The 23,638-nt window shown below is 40.2% G+C and overlaps 1 protein-coding gene across 4 annotated transcripts in view; it reads left to right on the top strand.

Annotated features, from left to right (window-relative positions):
• UBE2U (ubiquitin conjugating enzyme E2 U) overlaps positions 1-18,459 on the top strand; it is a 63,828-nt gene extending 45,369 nt beyond the window's left edge. For 3 of the 4 annotated variants that reach the window (XM_055365187.2, XM_019019272.4, XM_019019265.4), the window contains 2 exons: positions 11,683-11,777; positions 18,115-18,459. In XM_055365187.2, the coding sequence (XP_055221162.1) occupies positions 11,683-11,777; positions 18,115-18,299 (280 nt within the window). In that variant the 3' untranslated portion in view covers positions 18,300-18,459. The remainder of the gene's footprint in view (positions 1-11,682; positions 11,778-18,114) is intronic. The other variant, XM_055365391.2, reaches the window with a different exon arrangement.
• Positions 18,460-23,638: the final 5,179 nt, after the last annotated feature.

Raw genomic sequence — 23,638 nt, 5'->3', positions numbered from 1 at the left:
AGAAGAGCTGTGCTTTATAGTGGGGCCATATTAGGTATCAAACTGATTTTCACAAAAAACTGAACTGTGAGCCAGGATGAAGAACAATCAGATTTAAAGAAACATAACAAAATTTAGCACCTAATAACCTAAAATTTACAATGTCCAGCAACCCACTGAAAAATCACCAGTCGGCCAGGTGCAGTGGCTCATGCCTGTTAGTTATCCCAGCACTTTGGGAGGACAAGGCGGACAGATCACCTGAGGTCAGGAGTTTGAAATCAGCCTGGCCAACATGGCAAAACCCTGTCTCTATTAAAAATACAAAAAATTAGCCAGGCGCAGTGGTGGGCACCTGTAATCCTAGCTACTCAGGAGGCTGAAGCAGGAGAATCGCTTGAACCTGGGAGGCGGAGGTTGCAGTGAGCCAAGATCATGCCATTGCACTCCAGCCTGGGTGACAGAGTGAGACTCTGTCTCAGAAAAAAAAAAAATCACCAGTCATACAAATAAGCAGAAAAATATGACCCACAACCAAAAGAAATTAGATCAATACAAATAGATCCGTAAGTGATACAGAGGATAGAATTAACAGATACAGACTTTAAAGCAGCTACTGTACATCTTATAAAATATACTGAATTATCTAAAGAAAAACATGAATATGATGAAAGAAATGGAAGATATACCAGTGGTATATCTAGGGATAAAAATAAATATTTAAAAATATATATACTTAATGGGAAGAACAGCAAGTTAGACACTGCAGAAGAAATGACCCATGAACTTGAAAGTGTAGCAATATAATCTCTTTAAAAAAAGATAGAAAAAAAGACTGAAAAGAAACGAAAGAGCCTCAGTGAGCTGTGGGACAATATCAAGTGATAGAAGATACATATAAATGGTGTTCCAGAGGAGGGGAGAGAAAAAATATTTGAAGAAATAATTATGACTGAAAATTTTCCCAATTTGATGAAGTCTGCAAATTCACAGACCAAGAAGTTCAATGAATCCCAAGAAACAGAAATATAAAGAAGCCATACCAAAGCACATCATAATCAAATTGTTGAAACTCAGAAATGAAGAGAAAAATCTTAAAAGTAGCAAAGGATAAAAAGAAACCCCACATGTTACACATAAAGGAGCAACGATAAGAATAGCCAAAAACTTCATGTCAGAAGCCTTGCAAATCAAAATATAATAAATGACAACTTCAAAGTGCTTGAAAGAAATTATTAAACATAGAATTTTATAACCAGTGAAAAGCTCTCTCTAAAATGAAGGTAAAATAAAAACGTTTTTTGACCAATAAATCCAACCACATAGTTGAAATGAACAAATTTCTTGAAAGGCAACGTCTACCAAGGCTCACTTAAAAAGAAATGAATAACCTGAGTAATCCTATATCTAATAAAGGAATTTATAGTTAAAAGCCTTCACACAAAGACAACTTTAAACCCAGATGGCTTCACTGGAGAATTTTCCCACACATTTAAGGAAAACATGAATATACACAAACTCAGAAAAACGAAGGAAACACTTCCCAGCACGTCACAGGGTCAGCATTACCTCAATAACAAAACCAAAGACAGTATATGAAAACTACAAATCAAGAACTGGAAATACCATTTGACCCAGCCATCCCATTACTGGGTATATACCCAAAGGATTATAAATCATGCTGCTATAAAGACACATGCACACGTATGTTTAGTGTGGCACTATTCACAATAGCCAAGACTTGGAACCAAGCCAAATGTCCAACAATGATAGACTGGATTAAGAAAATGTGGCACATATACACCATGGAATACTATGCAGCCATAAAAAAGGATGAGTTCATGTCCTTTGTAGGGACATGGATGAAGCTGGAAGCCATCATTCTCAGCAAACTATCGCAAGGACAAAAATCCAAACACCGCATGTTCTTGCTCATAGATGGGAATTGAACAATGAGAGCACATGGACACAGGAAGGGGAACATCACACACCAAGGCCTGTTGTGGGGTGGGGGGAGGGGGGAGGTATAGCATTAGGAGATATACCTAATGTTAAATGACGAGTTAATGGATGCAGCACACCAACATGGCACATGTATACATATGTAACCAACCTGCACGTTGTGCACATGTACCCTAAAACTTAAAGTATAATAAAAATAAATAAATAAATAAATAAATAGGGAATCCTTCCCCGCCCCCCCAAAAAAAGAAAACTACAGATAAATATGCCTCACAGACATAGATGCAAAAATTTTAGTATATTTAATCTAAATATATATATAACATATATAATATAGTTTTAAAATGTGTTAGATTTTTTTGAATGTTAAATCAAGGTTACATTCCTGATATAAACTATACATGGTCAGGATTAATTATGATAAATAATTGTAAATAATTATGATAATTCATCATGACTATATGGAGTTTATACTAGAAATGTAACATTGGTTTAACATTTGAAAATTTCGAATAATGTAAATTAGTATAAGAAAGAAGAACCATATGATCCTCTCAATAGATGAAAAGAAATTCTGTATCCATTTCTGATTTAAAAAAGAGAAAAACTCAGAACAGGGAGTGAATTTGGCATGTTCAAGTGAAGTATCCACGTTCTCACATTGGGACTGACTAGGCAATCAGTTCAACCCATGGAGAGCAAAGAAAAGCAGGCTGAGGTGAGAGCCCACCCAGGAGCAGCATGAAGCCAACAAAATCCCCACCCCAAGACAAGGGAGGCAGTGAGTGAGTGTGTGACCCTGCCCAGGAAACCATGCTTCTCCCACGGATCTTTGCAACTCGTGGATCAGGAGATCCCCTCATGAGCCCCTGCTACCAGGGCCTTGGGTCCAATATACAGAGCTGTGTGTAATCTTAGCAGAACAGCCGCACACACACACAGAGACTCAGGTGTTTTACATAATCTGGTCCTAAAATCCTCCAGTGAGGCACCAGATCCATCCATCCATTCCCCTAGGAAGCGGGCTGAATCCAGAGAGCCAAGCAGCACCATCCTGAGGGTCCCACTTTCACAGCACCTCACAAGTTGGGGCCCACTAGCTTGGAGCTCCAGCCAAACAGCAGCAACAGGCTGAGTCTGCTTAAGACAGAAGGGAGTTCCTGGGGGAAAATGTGGTCACCATTTCTGCAGTTCTGTTGACTCAGCATTCCAGCCTGCCAGCTCTGGAGAGTCCAGGCATTCCAGATGAGGAGGGGTCTCCCCACCAACACAACACACCTGCTTTGCCAGACTGTGCCCAGACTGCTTCTTTAAGCGAGATCCCAGTCCATTCCTTTTCACTACCTCCTGTAGGGGGCCTTCAGTCACTCTAGCCAGGCTTATATGGACAGAACTCTGATCTCACCCTGGGATGGATCTCCTGAGGGGAGGGGTGGCCACCATCTCTGTGGTTCAGTTGACTCAGTTGTTCCAGCCTGCTGGCTCTGGAGAGGCCAGGTGGTCTGGACGAGGAAGGGTCCCCCTCAATGCAGCACATCTTCTCTACTAAAAAGCAGCCAGATGGCTTCTATAAGTGGGTCCTTGATCCCGTTCCTCCTGACTGGGAGAGACCTTCCAATAGGGGTCTCCAGACACCTCCTACAGGAGTGTTTGGGCCAGCAATAGGTCAGTACCCCTCTAGGATGGAGCTTCCAGAGAAAGGAACAGGCTGTCATCTTTGCTGTTTTGCAGCCGGCACTGGTGATACTTCCAAGTACAGGAAAAGCAGTGGCAACTAGGTTCTGGAGTGGACCCCCAGCAAACCATAGCAGCCCTACATTTGCTAACAGTCAGTGGCCTACCTGTTAAAAGAAAAACAAACAAACAGAAAATGACAACAACAACAAAGACCCCACAAAAACCTCATTCAAAGGTCAGCAACCTCAAAGATTGAAGGTAGATGAGCCCATAAAGATGAGAAAAAGTCAATACAAAAATGCTGAAAACTCAAAAAGCCAGCATGTCTCTTCTCCTCCAAATGACTGCAACACCTTTCCAGCAAGGGTACAGAACTGGGCTGAGGCTGAGATGGTTGAATTGACAGAAGTAGGCTTCAGAAGGTGGGTTATAACAAACTTCACTGAGCTAAAGGAACAGGTTGTAAACCAATGCAAAGAAACTGAGAATCATGATAAAACAATACAGAAGATGATAACCAGAATATCCAGTTAAGAGAGGAACATAACCAACCTGATGGAGCTGAAAAACACAACTTTAGAACTTCACAATGCAATCACAAATATCAATAGCAGAATAGATCAAGTGGAGGGTAGAATTTCAGAGCTTGAAGACTATCTTTCTGAAATAAGATAGGCAGATAAGAATAGAGAAAAAATAATGAAAAGGAATGAACAAAACCTCCGAGATATATGGGATTATGTAAGGACACCAAACCTACAACTGATTGGGGTAACTGAAAGAGACGGGGAGAATGGAAGCAAGTTGGAAAACATACTTCAGGATATCATCCAGGAGAACTTCCCCAACCTGGCAAGACAGGCAAATATTCAAATTCAGGAAATCCAGAGAACCCCAGTAAGATACTCCACAGGAAGATCAACCCCAAGACACATAATCATCAGATTCTCCAAGGTCGAAATGAAGGAAAAAATGTTCAGGGAAGACAGAGAGAAAGGCCAAGGCACCTGTAAGGAAGCCCATCAGACTAACAGTGGACCTCTCAGCAGAAACCCTACAAACTGGAAGAGATTGGGGACCAATATTCAACATTTTTAAAGAAAAGAATTTCCAACCCAGAATTTCATATCTGCCTAAACTAACCTTCATAAGTGAAGGAGAAACAAGATCCTTTTCAGACAAGCAAATGCTGAGGGAATTCATCACCACCAGGCCTGCCTTGCAAGAACTCCTGAAGAAAGCACTAAATATGGAAAGGAAAAATCATTACCAGCCACTACAAAAACATACTGAAGTACACAGACCAGTGACACTATGAAGCAACCACATAAACAAGTCTGCAAAATAACCAGCTAGCATCATGATGACAGGATCAAAATCACACATAACAATACTAATCTTAAATGCAAATGTGCTAAACGCCCCAAATAGAAGACATAGAGTGGCAAGCTGAATAAAGAGCCAAGACCCATTGGTATGCTCTCTTCAAGAGACCCATCTCACATGCACGGATACACATAGGCTCAAAATAAAGGGATCGAGGAAAATTTACCAAGCAAATGGAAAACAGAAAAAGGCAGCGGTCGCAATCCTAGTTTCTGAAAACAGACTTTAAACCAACAAAGATCAAAAGACAAACAAGGGCATTACACAGTGGTAAAGGGTTCAATTTGACAACAAGAGCTAACTATCCTAAATATATATCCACCTAATACAGGAGCACCCAGATTCATAAAGCAAGTTCTTAGAGGCCTACAAAGAGACTTAGACTCCCACACAGTAATAGTGGGAGACTTTAACACCCCACTGGCAATATTAGACATATCATCAAGACAGAAAAATAACAAAGATATTCAATACCTGAATTCAGCTCTGGGTCAGGTGGACCTAATAGATATCTACACAACTCTCCACCCAAAAACAACAAAATATACATTGTTCTCATTGCCACACTGCACTTACTTTAAAATTCATTGCATAATCAGAAGTAAAACACTCAGCAAATGCAAAAGAACTGAAGTCATAACAGATTTTCAGACCACAGCACAATCAAATTAGAACTCAAGATTAAGAAATTCACTCAAAATTATACAACTAAATGGAAATTGAGCAACCTGCTCCTGAAATTGAACAACGTGCTCTTGAATGACTCCTGGGTAAATAATGAAATTAAGGGAGAAATCAAGAAGTTACTTGAAAGAAATAAGAACCAAGAGATGATGTACCAGAGTCTCTGGGATACAGCTAAAGTGGTGTTGAGAGGGAAATTTATAGCACTAAATGCCCACATCAAAAAGCTAGAAAGATCTCAAGTTAACAATCTAACATCACAACTAAAAGAACTAGAGAACCAAGAGCAAACAAACCCCAAAGCTAATAGAAGACAAGAAATAACCAAGATCAGAGTGGAACTGAATGAGATAGAGACACAAAAAACCCTTAAAAAATCAACAAATTCAGGAGCTGTGTTTTTGAAAAAAAAAAATTAATAAAATAGACCACTAGCTAGACTAATAAAGAAGAAAAGAGAGTAGAATCAAATAAACACAGTCAGAAATGATAAGGGAGATATCACCACTGACCCCACAGAAATACAAACAACAACCAGAGAATACTATAAACACCCCTGTGCACATAAACTGGAAAATCTAGAAGAAATGGATAAATTTCTGGACACACACACCTTTCCAAGACTGAACCGGGAAGAAATCGAATCCCTGAATTGACCAATAATGAGTTCTGAATTGACCTACCAACCAAAAAAAAAGCTCAGAACCAGACAGATTCACAGCTGAATTCTACCAGAGGTACAGAGAAGAGCTGGTACCATTTCTACTGAAACTATTCCAAAAAAAATGGAAAACAAGAGACTCCTCCTTAACTCATTTTATGAAGTCAGCATCATCCTGATACCAAAACCTGGCAGAGATACAACAAGAAACAAGAAAACTTAAGGCCAATGTCCCTGATGAACACTGACGCAAAAATCCTCAATAAAATACTGGCCAACTGAATCTAGCAGCACATCAAAAAACTTATCCACCACGATCAAGTTGGCTTCATCCTTAGGGTGCAAGGTTGGCTCAACATACACAAATCAATAAATGTGATTCATCACATAAACAGAACTACTGAATAGGCAAAAGCTGGAAGCATTCCCCTTGAAAACCATCACAAGACAAGGAAGCCCTCTCTCACCGCTCCTATTCAACATAGTATTGGAAGTTCTGGCCAGGGCAATTAGGCAAGAGAAAGAAATAAAGGGTATTCAAATAGGAAGAGAGGGAGTTATCTTCAAATTATCTTTGTTTGCCGATACCATGATCCTATGTCTAGAAAACCCCATGGTCTCAGCCCAAAAGCTTCTTAAGCTGATAAGCAACTTCAGCGAAGTCTCAGGATACAAAATCAATGTGCAAAAATTGCTATTATTCCTATACACCAATCAACAGGCAAGCAGAGAGTCAAATCATGAATGAACTCCCATTCACAATTGCTACAAAAAGAATAAAATACCTAGGAATACAGCTAACAAGGGAAGTGAAGGACCTCTTCACAGAGAACCACAAACCACTGTTCAAAAAAATCAGAGGACACAAACAAATGGAAAAACATTCCATGCTCATGGATAGACAGAATCAATATTGTGAAAACGGCCATACTGCCCAAAGTGATTTATAGATTCAATGCTATTCCCATTAAACTACCATTGACATTCTTCACAGAATTAGAAGAAACTATTTTAAAATATGTATGGACCAAAAAAGAACCCAAGTAGCCAAGACAATCCTAAGCAAAAAGAACAAAGCTGGAGGCATCATGCTACCCAACTTCAAACTACACTGCAAGGCTACTGTAACCAAAACAGCATGATACTAGTACAAGAACAGAGACATAGACCAATGGAACAGAATAGAGAACTCAGAAATAAGACCACACACCTACAACTGTCTGATCTTCAACAAACCTGACAAAAACAAGCAATGGGGAAAGAATTCCCTATTTAATAAATGGTGCTGGGAAAACTAGCTAGCCATATACAGAAAATTGAAAGTGGACCCCTTCCTTCCACCTTCCACAAAAATTAACTCAAGATGGATTAGAGACTTAAATGTAAAACTCAAAACTATAAAAACCCTAGATGAAAATCTAGGCAATACCATTCAGGACATAGGCACGGGCAAAGATTTCATGATGAAAATGCCAAAAGCAATTGCAACAAAAACAAAAATTGACAAATGGGATCTAATGAAAGAGCTTCTGCACAGCAAAGGAAACTATCATCAGAGTGAACAGACAACCTAAAGAAAGGGAGAAAAATTTTGCCATCTATCCATCTGATGTCTATCCAGCATCTACAAGGGACTTAAATTTACAGGAAAAAAAAACCATTAAAAAATGGGCAAAGGACATGAACAGAAGCTTCTCAAAAGAAGATATACATGCAGCCAACAAACATGAAAAAAAGCTCAACTTGACTGATCATTAGAGAAATGTAAATCAAAACCACAATGAGATAATCAAAACCACAATGAGATAATCAAAACCACAGCTCATGCCAGTCAGAATGGTGATTATTAAAAAGTCAAAAAACAACAGATGCTGGCAAGATTGCAGAAAAAAAGGAACACTTTTACACTGTTGGTGGGTGTGTAAATTAGTTCAACCATTGTGGAAGACAGAGTGGTGATTCCTCAAAGACCTAGAGGCAGAAATACTATTTGACTCAGCAGTTCAAATCCTGGGTATATACCCAAAGGAATATAAATCATTCTGTTATAAGGACACATGCATGCCTATGTTCATTGCAGCACTATTCACAAAAGCAAAGACATGGAATCAACCCAAATGCCCTTCAATGATAGACTGGAAAAAGAAAATGTGGTACATACACACCATGGAATACTATGCAGCCACAAAAAAGAACGAGATCATGTCCTTTGCAGGGTCGTGGATGGAGTCGGAAGCCATTATCCTCAGCAAACTAACACAGGAACAGAAAACCAAACACCATATGTTCTCACCTAGAAGTGGGAGCTGAATGATGAGAGCTCATGGACACATGACAAGGAACAACATACACTGAGGCCTGTTGGTGAGGGGGGTGTGTTGGGGGATGGAGAGCATCAGGAAGAATAGCTAATGGATGCTGGGCTTAGTACATAGGTGATGGGATGATCTGTGCAGTAATCCACCATGGCACACGTTTACCTATGTAACAAACCTGCACATCTTGTACATGTACCCCTGAACTTAAAATAAAAGTTGAAGATAAAAAAGACTAATTATATGTTATGTGAATTTCACCCCAATAAACTTTTCATATAAAATTAAAATTAAAATCTCTCAAAGATGGGAGAGAGTTTTAAAATAATAGATCAAGGAGATTTTCACACATTGAAAAAAAAAAACTCTCAGTAAATTAAGAATAGGAAAGAACTTCCTCAACCTGATAAAGCATATTTATTTCCATAACTATAGCCAACATCATATATAATGCTAAAAAAACTGAATGTTTGCCCTGAATGTCAGGAACAAGGCAAGGATGTCTGTTCTCACTACTTTCACACAACATCTTATTGGAGGCTTTATTTTCACTATAGCATGTATCACTACTGATTTATCTTGATTTTTATATTTGTTCATTTTTGTCTCTTCCATGAAGTCAGAGACCTTGTCTGTCTTGTTCTTCCTATATTATTAGCTCCTAAAATAGTGTCTGGCACAAGGTTGGTGTTCAATGAATATTTATTAAATGAATGAACTTTCTGGTAGTATTGTATAAGTGAGGTACACTTGTGTGACCAAAACCTTTCTTTTTTTTTTATACTTTAAGTTCTAGTGTACATGTGCACAACGTGCAGGTTTGTTACATAGGTATACATGTGCCCTGTTGTTTTGCTGCACCCATTAACTCGTCATTTACATTAGGTATTTCTCTTAATGCTATCCCTCCCCCATTCCCCCACCCCATGACAGGTCCCCTTGTGTGATGTTCCCCGCCCTGTGTCCAGTTGTTCTCATTGTTCAGTTCCCAGCTATGAGTGAGAACATGCGGTGTTTGGTTTTCTGTCCTTGTGATAGTTTGCTCAGAATGATGGTTTCCAGCTTCATCCATGTCCCTGCAAAGGACATGAACTCATCCTTTTTTATGGTTGCATAGTATTCCATGGTATATATGTGCCACATTTTCTTAATCCAGTCTATCATAGATGGACATTTGGGTTGGCTCCAAGTCTTTGCTATTGTGAATAGTGCCACAATAAACATACGTGTGCCTGTGTCTTTATAGTAGCATGATTTACAATCCTTTGGGTATATACCCAGTAATGGGATTGCTGGGTCAAATGGTATTTCTAGTTCTAGATCCTTGAGGAATTGCCACACTGTCTTCCACAATGGTTGAACTAGTTTACACTCCCACCAACAGTGTAAAAGCGTTTCTATTTCCCCACATCCTCTCCAACATCTGTTGTTTCCTGACTTTTTAATGATCGCCATTCTAACTGGTGTGAGATGGTATTGTGGTTTTGATTTGCATTTCTCTGATGGCCAGTGATGATGAGCATTTTTTCACGTGTCTGTTGGCTGCATAAATGTCTTCTTTTGAGAAGTGTCTGTTCATATCCCTTGCCCACTTTTTGACGGGGTTGTTTTTTTCTTGTAAATTTGTTTAAGTTCTTTGTAGAGTCTGGGTATTACCCCTTTGTCAGATGGGTAGGTTGCAAAAATTTTCTCCCATTCTGTAGGTTGCCTGTTCACTCTGATGGTAGTTTCTTTTGCTGTGCAGAAGCTTTTTAGTTTAATTAGATCCCATTTGTCAATTTTGGCTTTTGTTGCCATTGCTTTTGGTGTTTTAGTCGTGAAGTCCTTGCCCATGCCTATGTCCTGAATGGTATTGCCTAGATTTTCTTCTAGAGTTTTTATGGTTTTAGGTCTAACATTTAAGTCTTTAATTCATCTTGAATTAATTTTTGTATAAGATGTAAGGAAGGGATCCAGTTTCAGCTTTCTACATACGGCTAGCCAGTTTTCCCAGCACCATTTATTAAATAGGGAATCCTTTCCACATTTCTTGTTTTTGACAAAAACATTTCTATGCCACCTACTTTGCTTCAAGAAAACTTTGTTGCCAAAAGTTTTCTTTTCATTATGTACCCCAAAAAGTAGTCGTCCCCCAAAAAAATTTTGTAAAATTTTTGATTTCCATATGTAAACTCTTTCTCCAAGGAAATGCTCTAATAGCTTGACTTGGGCTCATTGATGTCTCCCATAAGCCTGTTGTTTTATCCAGGATGAGTCATTAATTTTTCTGATAGAATTTCTCCCTTGTGCAGTGGGTTGAATCATGTCCCCACAAAACAAACACCTGTTCCCCCAGAACCTCAGCATATGACCTTATTTCAAAATAGGGTCTTTGCAGATATAAATAGTAATTAGTTAAGACGAGGCTATACTAGATTTAGGTGGACCCTGAGTCCAATGACTGTTGTCCTTATAAGAGAGCAGAACTACATAGACCTACACAGAAAAGGTCATGTGACATTGGAAGCAGAGACTGGAGTGCTGCAGCTATAAGCCATACAACGTAAAGGATTGCTGACAGCCAGCAGAAGCTAGGAAGAGGCAATAGAAGATTCTTCCCTAGGGCTTTCCAAGGGAGGGAGGCCCTGCTGCCACCTTGATCCCCAACATCTAGCCTCCAGAACTATGAGAGAATACATTTCTGTTATTTTAAGTCACAAGTTTGTGGTCATTTGTTAAGGTGGCCCAAGGAAACTAATATACCTTGCTATACCACATGATGTTTTTATTACTTTTACAATAGTAAACTTATGTCATATTCATTTGCTTTTCCAACTTCTATTCTGTTGGAAAGCACATAGTGAAATAATTTTACTTTACCATTAAATTAGTCAAGACTCAGAATGGTTCCATATTCAAAGCCTGTTGTTCTACTTTTATGTTTCATTTCATTTGTTTCACTTATTTTTCTCAGAAGTAAATATACCCTTACCAAAATTCATTTGGGAATTTAGTTAATTTTTCTTTGTCTCTTTCTAGGTATTCTGTTATCAAGTGTTGGCTTGCTAGAAAAAATAGAATGCCTCATGAAGTCAATCACTCAATGGAAGAAATTAAGCTCTGCCCAACTCTAAGTAAATCGATTCACTCTATTTGTTTTGCTTTTATAACTAACATATTATGCATAATATGCATAACTTTAAACTTTTTTCCATCTAAGTAAGTTGGAATATATGAGGGCTAATCCTTGTATTCTCCTTTTAAGGTTGCTTTAACTTTTTCTGACTTTCCAAATTAATTCGGTAAATTAGTCACATAGGAATTGGAACTTTGACAGAATTGAGTTACTTATATTTTCAAGCTTACTACCCTTTAATAGGTTGATATACAATTTGAAATTTTAAGGCTAAGTTTCAAAATATGAAAAAGCAGCCAAAACACACAGAGCACTAATAAACTGATCCCTAAAACTCATTGTATATTCAAAGATATATGCAATATGGCTGAAAAGAAAGAAACAATGCTGAGTTGTTTTTCGTGCTCTTTTAAAAATTACCATTTACTTGTTGGGATAGGTTGAGAGTGAGTCTTCAGCCGGGAGAGCTGGTAACTTACCAGGGAAGTCAGCTGGTATAGAGGGGAAAGCATGACATTTGGGGATAGAGAACTTAGGTTCAGATTCCAGTTCTGTGCTGTTATGGAAAGGTCACTCAACCTCTGAACTTAGTTTTTTTCATCGTTAGCTAGTACTGTGTATGTGGAAGATGTTCAACAAATCCTAGTTGCTAAAAATCTGCCCTTACTCACAGGATTCTTATGACTAAGTGACTCCATGTATAGACAATTTCTTTGTGAACTGAAAAGTACAAAAAAAAATAGTTACTGTTTTTTCCTGTCACCTGGCCACTAAACATAACAGCATATAAATGCCAGGCACAGGCAATCACCTTCATTCAGTGATTCTCCAAGGGCCCTGCCCCCATATCTCCAAGTTTCTTTTCCCTGCTCAGTATCCACCTCTCTCCCTCCTAATTGTTTGGTGTGCCACGCAGATTTCCTCCTCTGTATTATCAGCCTCAGCCTTCTCCATTCAACTCTGCCTTCTTCCAGATTTCAGGGTACCTGTGAGGTAGGAAATGTTGCCTTCTCCAGCCTTGCTCTTTGCTTTCTCCATGATTTCCCTACTCCTCTCTGCAATCTCTGTCTTTCAACATCCCCACCATCTTCACCAGTGGAAGAGATCAGCTGGTTAAGTTGATGTGATTACAGTAATTTCTGTCTATGCTTTGTCAGACTGGTGACAAAGCTCTGTCTCTATAGCTCAGCTCTGCTTATGTTTTTACCAGGTCTAAAATACTTTGTTTCCCATTTTCCTTCAGGATAAAATTTAGACTCTTTGACACAGAAAATCCTTAATGCTCTAATACTTGTCTCTGTCTTTGCAGTGACATTCCCTCCCTCTCCCCTTCACAACCTAAATGCTACACTAAGCTAGTGGGTCATGATTGTTTGTTCCCTACCTCATTTCATAAAAAAATTTGAGCAGTACACTGTGTTTTCTCATACCCCTACTCTAAATGCTCTTCTCTCCCCTTCTTTACTTTCTAATGCCTATGCATCCTTTGAGATTCAGTTCGGGTATTACCTTTTTTAGGAAACTTTCTTTGTGGGTTATCATAGCACTTCTACCATAGCCGTATCATGCTCTATTTGTTTTCTATTGCTGTGTCACAAATTAGCACACATTGAATGGTTTAAAACAACACACATTTATTATTTTACTGTTTCTGTGGGCCTGGAGTACAGGCACAGCTTAGCTGAATCCTCTGCTTAAGGTCTCAGAAAGCTGCAATCAAGGCTTTGGCTGGGCTGCATTCTCATCCTAGTGGTTTGAATGGGGGAGGAATCTGCTTCCCAGCCCAGTGAGGTTGTTGACAGAATTCATTTTCTTCTGTCTTTAGGAATGAGGGCCCTGGCTTCTGGCTGGGTATATTTGGGAGGCCTCCCTCAGCTGCTGAGGGCTGCACACAGTTCCTTGTCATGTGGGCTCTCCCAGCCTGGCCTCCTACTTTATCCAGCAAGAGTCTTTAGAGCAAGTCTGATGGCAAGATGGAGTCGTATGTGATGTTAACATAATCATGTGAGTGAGACCTTATCACTTGCATCCTATTTTATTGGTTAGAAGTCATGGGTCCTATCCACACTCAGAAAGGAGGAGTTTACACTGAGGTGTAAATACCAGGATGCAGGGATTCTAGGGGCCATCTTGGAGTCTGTCCGGCACACATGCTGTGTTATTACTCTCTTTACTGCCTGGCTCCTTTGAAAAAGAGTGAGATTCTTGAGGGAAGGGACTGCTCACCTCCCAGTCTTCCGCAGCACAGTGGTTGGCATACAGTAGCTATCAATGAGTAAGTAAATAGTAGGATGAAGTAAAATTGTCATGTTTTTATCTGCCTTGTGATTTGGGGGAAAAAAAGGTGAAAACCCATGATAAGTGGGAAAAAGGCAAGCTGGAAGAGACAACATTTTAAGTTTAATGTCCAGAAACTGGTTAGTGCTCCAGTGCTGAGCCTTGTCCTCTTTAATCATGGAATAGACTCCTTTCTGTCTACTCTGGAAGAAACTATACCTGAGAGGTTGTGGTAAATTTGATTATTGTTCAGAAATATTCATTCCTGCTCCACCTACATGAACAAAATGTATTTCCTTGTGCCTTGACTTTGAGCTTTTCCCTGTGACCTGTTTTCATCAGTGGAATATTAGTGGGTGCAGTGTGCCCCCAGGGTTTGGAAAGGGTTTGCATGATTTGGCTTGCTCTTTTTCTCTTCTGCCATCATCACAAGAGCGTGCCTGGACTGGCCGTCTGATCACAGAGAAAGATTCAAGGCATAGATCTGAGCTTGCCCACCCACGTTTCCCAACCATTCCCCAGCCAAAGAAGCCAACCACCTATTGACCTGCTGACATGTGACCAAAACAAATACTTATTGCTGTATGTCACTAAGATTTTGTGGTTGTTTATTATGTAGCAAGAGAGTTATTATGTAGCGAGAATGAACTTATATAGGATATCAAAGGGAAGTATGACTCAGAAAAGGAAAGAACTGTGTGTCCCTCTTTTGCAGAGAAGGATGGCGTGTCATAGTTTGCCAGTGGGAGAAACTCACCAGAGATTTGGCAGGTGGGAGGGAAGTCGAGGACATTATGCTTGGGAAGTTGTTCATATCAGGCATGGCGGGTTCCTCAGATATGGCATTTTCACACATCTCTCCACAGCCTCGCTTCACAGACATGGTGGCTGCACAAATATCCCCATGAACTCATTGTTTTTGTCCCACTTTGGGTGGCTAAATGTGTGCAGCTTCTTGTACTCTATGAGCTCCTGGTTTCCCACTCGTGTCAGTGCATCAGGCTAAAGTGGGTCACGACTCTTTTTTCAATTCTCCAGCTGTAGCTTCCAGATCTTCAGTCCCCTGGGTCCTCCCACAGCTGGATAATCCCACATTCCTGTGTTAGACTCTCACTCTTGTATTACTTGTAGTGGCTCTGTTTTCCTAACTGAACCCAGGCTGAAAACAGGACTGAACAGAAATAAACCATTTGGCAATCATCAAAGCCCATCAGTCAGCACAGATTTTAATATCTTTATTAGCTAAACTATTTTCAGATTAAAAATAAATTATCAGAGACAGAGTTTCCATGATCCAACCCAAGAAAGGCATGGAAAATATAAGGCAGTTAGAATTTGTGCTTCCATAACTTATTTTGTTAACATAGTAACAAAATCCCCACCTTTATTACTGATTCCAACCACCAAATCCAAGGTGTCTCAGAGAGATTTATAATGCTTAAGATTTCCCGGAGGAGAGAAATTCAAAATAATATTGTTTTTTATGTTCTAAAGACACATTTCTATATTTATTTTGCATTAAAGTCTGCTGATCTAGCCAGGTTTCTTTTTATGCTTCCTGGGAGTTTTTAACAGGGCAGGAACTAAGAAGCCAAATAGTCAAGGTGGTTGATTCCCAACTTTCATTCCACGCCAGCAACTCACGTCAGCCAATCATCGTGATCCCATTTCCCTTCCCAGTAACTAGTTTAGAAATGGGGCGGGGCGCAGTGGCTCACGCCTGTAATCCCAACACTTTGGGAGGCCAAGGTGGGTGGATCACCTGAGGTCAGGAGTTTGAGACCAGCCTGGCCAACATGGTAAAACCCCATCCCTACTAAAAAAAAAATTAGCTGGGCATGGTGGTGAATGCCTGTAGTCCCAGTTACTTGGGGGGCTGAGGTGAGAGAATCACTTGATCCCAGGAGGCAGAGGTTGCAGTGAGCTGAAAGCACGCCACCGCACTCCAGCCTGGACAATGGGAGTGAAACCCTGCCTCAAAAAAAAAAATTAAATTAAATTAAATTAAAATAAAAGAAATGGCATGTGACAGCATCCTGCTTGAGGGGAAATATGCTGGGCGCTTCAGGGGATGGTTTTGCCGTCCACTCTTAAAAATGAGATCTTGGTGAGAAGATCGCTTTTTCCTCTGGATGTTGCTGTGTCCGGTGTGGTTACTAGAATGGCCGTAGCTCTCTTGCTATGCACCTGAAGATGAAGACAACACCTCAGTTAGCAAAGCAAGCAGTAAGAAGAGCTGTGTCCTTCGTGACATTGTGGAGTCACTGCAACATTCAGTCTTGCTCTCCACTCTGGCTTTTCTCTTATGTGAGATAAAACACTCTCCTGTTGTTTAAACTGGGTTGACTTGGCTTTATATTTCTTGTAATCAAAAGCATGTGGAGTCAGAAAGGCCCAAACATTGTTAGAAAGAACTGGAGTTAGTCCATCAATAATATGTTCATGGAAAATAAAGTAGATGCTTTTCTCAAGGCACAGACAGAATTTAGTTTTAAATTAATTACAACTAAATATTAGTACCGAAAGTACAAAAAATTAAAAATCACTGTGGGCCTCAGGATACCCATAGGATAATGGTGACTGTGTAAACTCACATCTCTCTGTGTATCTTTCTCTCTTTGTTTTGTTTTGAGAGGGAGTCTCACTCTGTCACCCAGGCTGGAGTGCAGTGGGTCAATCTCAGCTCACTGCAACCTCTGCCTTCCGGGTTCAAGTGAGTCTCCTGCCTCAGCCTCCAGAGCAGCTGAAATTACAGGCTCCTGCCACCACACCCGGCTAATTTTTGTATTTTAGTAGAGACAGGGTTTCACCATGTTGGGCAGGCTGGTCTCGAACCCCTGACCTCAAGGGATCCACCTGCCTTGGCTTCCCAAATTGCTGGGATTACAGGTGTAAGCCACCATGCCCGGTCTGTCTATGTATCTTTCTATAAACCAAAGACAGAAGGAAAACAAGTCACTTGTAGCCCATGTCTATAACATTAGAAGACAGCAAATATTACAGGGTTTATTTCATGTGTGAGGGAAATAAACATATGAGGCAAACAAAATTTGTCCTGGAACCCATAATCGGCAGTGAATCCGGTGACAACTAGGAAAAAGGGAAGAGAATGCAGTGAGATTTTAGAGTTAACAAAACATAAATAGTACCAGCTAGAGTTCATCCCCAGAAAGCAAGGTCCCCATGCTGTGTGGAAATATAGATCTAGAAATACAGACATTATATCTATATTCTCCTTTTGAAAAGTATAATCAGTTTATTTACCTGTTTATAAGGCCTATAAGATAAAGATGAAAGTCCTTTGCATGACATATGAGGCTTTCCTGATCTGGCTTCAGCCTCCCTTCCAGCTCCACGAAACTTTCTGTATACTATAACATTGTGTTTTTGGATAGACAGATCTGGGACGAGTCTTGTTATTAGCTGGATATCTTTGATCAAGTTACTATAGGTTGCTCAGCCTCAGTTTCCTCATCTGTAAAATAAGAATAATAATACCTGCCCATCACAAGGGCTGTGTCTGAGTTAAATAATATTATAGCTGTCGACTGCTTAGCACCGCACCTGGCACAGTGGAAGCGCGGGAGAATCCATTCTGATCACTCCTAACCCTGTCAAGTCCTCTCAAACCTTTGTGCTTATATGATGTGTGCTGTTTCTTCTATCCAACATGTTCTGACCTCCCTTCTCTGTCTAACAAACTGGTCTTCCTGATTTCAAAGTCCGAGTCAGTTTTCACTTAGACACAGTGATTCCCTCCCTGTGCTCCCAAAGCAGCTTTTCCCTTGCACATCAACTGGCCCTTAGCAGAGACCCAGTAAATATATATGCTAAATGAATGAACTAACAAAGCATCAAAAGATTGAGCAAGATGGAAAGAATAATTTTTGACAAATAAAGTTACTTATAAAACATGAAGTTTAGAAAGTGTAAAAAAGGTTGCTCACATTCATTCAGATGGTCTTTGGCATTATCCTACAAATGCGGGAACACTTCTCTTTTTATTGTTTTTCTTATTATGTCTATTAAATTTCTATTTTTTATAATTCCCACCACAGATGAAATTTTTCTTGAGTCACCAACTGCAATAAATAGCATCACAGACATTTATGAAACAGAAGAGGAGGGGTGGAAGAGTGACACTTCATTATATGAAAATGACACAGATGAGCCCAGGGAAGAGGAAGTGGAAGATCTGATCTCCTGGACCAATACTCTCAATACAAATACTTTAGAAGATTAAGCAGAACATTATCAGATTCAAAAAATAAACAGCCTCCGCCATAGCCCAGCGTTGTGGAGCAATTTTGGAAGACTCTCAGAACTTGGATTTCATTTTTTTCAAGTTGTTCTCACCCACTCACTGCAAGTACAAATTAGAAATATGAGTACAAATCAGTAAAGATGTTGCTTTGACTTTTTTGAGTGCTACTCCTTTAGAACGAAGTTACCAAAGTTAGGGGTGTTCATTGCCATATGCCAGTCAATGGTGTGACACTCCCACAGTTGTTAGGCTACTGGACACAAAAGTTTTTGCAGGCAGAGAATGGGTCAGAAAGAGGTTGGGATAGGAGGGGAGCAATTAAGAGCTTCAGAGGCTGGACATGACCCCAAGTAGCGGGATCTATACATGGACCTACATCTGCCTAGTTTCTTGTCTTTTTTCCTCCATATTCAAGGAATGAGATGTCGCTATTTACTAATGTTTCTCTTCTGTTTTATCCCAGAGTACGTGCCATTTTCTCTTAAACCTTGACCTTCTATCTCCTCGTATTCTTATAACTTTATTTTCTCTGTCTCTTTTTGCCATTATTGTCTCAACCTACACATGTGCTTGGGTCTCTCCTATTCTAAAATATGTCTCTGCCTTTGACCCCCAACTCTGCTTGCCTCACCAGTATTCACTCATTTTTCTCAGTCAGATTTATTGATCTGCCTTCCGGGTTCAATATTTAGCTAAATATTTAGCTAGCCAGGAAAGTGTCAAGAGACCAGATATGTGTAGTAGAGCTTTCTGGTGGCACATGCCCATAGTCCTAGCTACTCAGGAGGCTGCGGTGGGAGAATTGCTTGAGCCTGGGAGATCGAGGCTGCAGTGATCTGTGATCATGTCACTGCACTCCACTCTGGGCAACAGAGCAAGACCTTGTCTCAAAAAAAACAAAACAAAACAAAACAGAACAAACACACCTAGGTTTCTATGGTTGTTGAGAAAAACCAAATAAATGCATCAATACATTAATATTTATGAAGTTCTAATAATAGCACCTGGCCTATAGTAAGCACTATATTTGTGTTTGATCAAATAAAAAACAAAATTTACTTCTATTTAGTTAATTGATCCCATGCACTATGAAAGAAATTCAGATTCAGGGGGCCTGAACTGAAGTCTATAAACCTGCAGTTTTAAAAATTACCCCAGCTGGCCGGGCGCGGTGGCTCACGCCTGTAATCCCAGCACTTTGGGAGGCCGAGGCGGGCGGATCATGAGGTCAGGAGATCGAGACCATCCTGGCTAACACGGTGAAACCCCGTCTCTACTAAAGATACAAAAAATTAGCCAGGCGTGGTGGCGGGTGCCTGTAGTCCCAGCTACTTGGGAGGCTGAGGCAGGAGAATGGCGTGAACCCGGGAAACGGAGCTTGCAGTGAGCCGAGATCGCGCCACTGCACTCCAGCCTAGGCGACAGAGGGAGACTCCGTCAAAAAACCAAAAAACAAAAAACAAAAAAACAGCTGATTCTGATGAAGATGATTAGTGGATGACACTTTGAGACACAATGCAATTCTAAGATTAATTTCAAATATGATTAACATGGCATGCCAAATCGTGCCATTTGATAACGGAATGTGTCATGTGTAGTAAAACTCCACAACTGACGCGTACCCTCCACTGGATATGACGTCAGATCTGAAGTTAAGGTTCTATAGGAACGCGAGGCCCCAGCCCCCTTGTGATCAGTCTGGATGGATTCTGAAAAGAGAAGAGAAGAGAGAAGCAGGGAATTTCATTTTTAAAAATGTTCTAAATTAGCCGGGAGTGGTGGCGCATTCTTGTAGTCCCAGCTGCTAGGGAGGCCTGGGGCACGAGATTCGCTTGAACCCGGGAGGCGGAGGTTGCAGTGGGCAGCGACCGCGCCACTGCACTCCAAACTGGGCGACAGAGCAGGACTCCGTCTTAAAAGTATAAAATAAAAATAAAAGTAAATAAAATAAATATTATAAAATTTTGCATTTACGTCATTGTCAACGTTTTTTAAACTTGCGTTGTTGTTTAGACTCCACTTCCCCTCCAGATGGCGCCAGTTAGCTGTTTCATGCACTTCAGTCTTAAGAGACACTCTTCACTGGAAGCCAGGCACCAAGCCTCCTTATGCTTTTAAAGGCTCGTATGGCACATGACCACTTTATAAGAGCGGAATACTTTGTTTTCCCTCCCAAGGAAGATGTTTACTCAGTACTAGGAAAGATTTACTAAAAGAAAAATAGCCCAGAGCTTACAAATTACTCACGTTGATAAAATCATAGAGCCAACCTGGAGAAATCAGTCAGTCCTCACCACTGGCTTCAGGCAGGACCACACAGAAACCACCCTCTCATCTACAAGAGGGTAGATGAGAATGAGCCTCTTGTAGATGAGAATGAGCCTGAGTTTTGTTTAATGACTTCCAGACATCAGTGCATCCACTGAGAACTGCTGCCCCTCCTACCTGAGGGAGGGAGGGACTTCCCTAGGGGCTGACAGAAGGCTCCGGGGCCTGCCTGCCACCTAGACCTCCTTTGCCTCCCTGCTGCTCCCTTACAGGCCATGGATGCCCCTAACGAGGAGATGGCAGCGATGGTGTTGGCTGGGAGATGAAGGGGGATCCAGTGCCTCTCTGTTATTTGGCAGTTAACTAAGAATATACGGAGACCCAGAGTTAAATTTAAGCCACTCTCTCCAGAGGGTGAGATCTCAAACCTTATCTAAATATTCAACTCCAGTATTTAACCACCTCCCAGGAGAGAGTTCTTTTTGGTTAATCTGATTCCTAGATGCAAAAGTATAAGCCCACTTGATTTGGGGTTTTCATCATAAAAGATGGAGTGCAGCTGGCTCTCATTTTCTGAGCAATATCCCTTAATACTCTGAAGGCTAATTTTAAATGTTCTATACCCTTCTGCGATCTGTACTAACCAACCCCACACCTCTTCATTCTTTGTTATGGCCTCTCAATGTTCAAACACTCTCCCTGACTCTTCATCTCACTTTCAAGTTCTAAGGACCAGACTGGAATCTAAATGAAAAGTGATCACTTGAACAGCCAAGGGTAATTATATTTACAAGTTGAATTCTGTTTCAACAAATACAATTACAACATCCATCCTGATCTCCTGAGGCTTTTTGCATGTCTCAATAACTAGCTCATGTTAACAATGCTTCACCGATAGAAAAAAAATGTTTTCTATAGAGGAGAAAATTGTATATACTAGATGTGTTCGCAAGTTGCCATCCATTTTTAAGTAAAACTTCATAACTAAGATATTGTTCTCATTAAGTAAGTGTATGTACAATAATTAACTTAGAATATGTCTAAAATAAACCTCAATGTCACCAGTGAGGGCTACTAATAAGATGATATTACTTTAGTGTTCAAAATTGTTTAAATAACTCTGAGTTCTCATATTGTGTCATATGAGTCAACTGTTTCCTACGTTCCATGGCAAATAACAAAAGACCTACTAGAGGATTAAAGAGGTAGAGACTCATTTTTTTTTTTTTTCCACAAAATAAGGAGCCCTTAGGTGGGCAGTTGCTGGCATTGGTTCAGCTAGTTGGGCAATGAAGCCATCAAAGACCAAGCTTTTTCTCTTTCCTCGCTACCATTTTTAGGATGTTGGCTTTTGTCTCCATGCCTTTTGCTTCTTGATTACAAGATGGCTGCTAGAAGGCTGGGCATAGTGGCTCATACCTGTAATCCCAGCACTTTGGAAGACCGAGGCAGAAGGATTGCTTGAGCCCAGGAGTTTGAGACCAACCTAGGCAACATAGTGAGATCCTGTTTCTACTAAAAAATTTTTTTACAGTTAGCCAGGCATGGTGGCCTGCACCTCAGGAAGGTGAGGCAGGAGGATAGCTTGAGCCCAAGAGCTCTAGGTTACAGTAAGTTATGATCATACACCACTGCACTCTAGCCTGGGCAGCAGAGTAAGACTGTGTTACAAAAAAAAAAAAAAAAAAAAAAGGCTGATACAGTTCCAGACTTCGTCTGTTTGTTCAAGATAGGAGGAAGGGAAGAAGAGGGAAGGGAAGTGATGCTGGCTGCTACTTCTGTTCTAGAGCAAAGGGTGACTCAGTGTCCTCAGTGCTAGAAACCAAACTGGTAGCAAAATTTTAAAAAGTCGGTTCTGTTAATAATATAGTTTATCCATACTCATTTTGTCGTTCACTGATGATTCAATGGGTAGTTTACAGTAGCCTTTACCACATTTTAATATGCATTAATAATTGATAAGTGAGAGAAAGGATAATTTTATATATTTTTAAAAATATTTTACATTATTGTATTTTTGCACTTGCAGAAATGTCTGACTCACTTTGAAGAGGATGGGAGACAGAGAATTCTAGGCATGTACATCTTGGTTAGGTGACCAAATATTCTGGGTGGGCTAGGACAGGGGTTTCTAAGATTTTCTGTGAAATTAATCAACATAAAAGGGACCTAATCCTGGGTTTTCCTTTAAGTACTTTCTTCCCAGTCTTAAAATAGATTAGAATAAATGAACTGTGGGATGATTAGGCCCACGCTGCACTTCAGAATTTGTAGGCTTCAATGGTGTAAGCAGTCCATTAACACCTCATAAACTAGGATGTTCTTAGGTCATAACGCATTGGAACACAGGTAGCAGCAGTCAGGCTGGTCAGTCCAGGTGGCCCCAGAAAGAGATGGCCTAATGTCAGCCTTCAATGTAAGATGCAGGTCTAGAATCCAAGAGACCTAGACAGGGCCTGGGAGAACAGGTGCTCTATGATCAAGAGCAATTTGGTTAATATCTAGGGGCAGTAAATTATAGTGTTCTGGACCTGGGGGTTTGGTGGGGAATAAGATTCAACATTCAAGACTTTGCCATGTTAGAAAAGCTCTGAGTTGCACAGCTGATTTCACTCTGTCAATAAGAACATTCTGAGACTTAAGTATCCAGTTCCTCTAGACCTGGGGACCCCCAGTTGATAGCCTGATTGATAAAATTTTAAGTCCTGTGCCATTGTCCCATGTAAAACATTTAATTTTCACAAAGAAAGAATCAGAAAAGTTCAATACTTCTTTTTTATCTTTAACTTGGGGTTGAATATGTTAATTTTATTAATTTGGCCAAAAGTGAGAAGAGAGCCAAGGAAATCTAAAGAATGTTCTTAGGCTCTCAAGAAAGCTTAAATGGATGTGAACCCCAGGAGCACCCCAGGAGTTTGGTTTGAGCATCTAAATGATATCCTGTCTCCTTCTGGCAAAAAAAAAAAAAAAAAAAAAACACAATTAATTATGAATGAAAGATTTGGACTTTTTTTTAGTCTGAATTTTATTACAAAGCTTGGGAAACTTAG

The sequence above is a fragment of the Gorilla gorilla genome, chromosome 1, assembly GCF_029281585.2.
Source record: "Gorilla gorilla gorilla isolate KB3781 chromosome 1, NHGRI_mGorGor1-v2.1_pri, whole genome shotgun sequence".
Taxonomy (NCBI): domain Eukaryota; kingdom Metazoa; phylum Chordata; class Mammalia; order Primates; family Hominidae; genus Gorilla; species Gorilla gorilla.
Note: the sequence above shows the minus strand (reverse complement) of the source record. Positions and strands in the feature narration are given on the sequence as shown.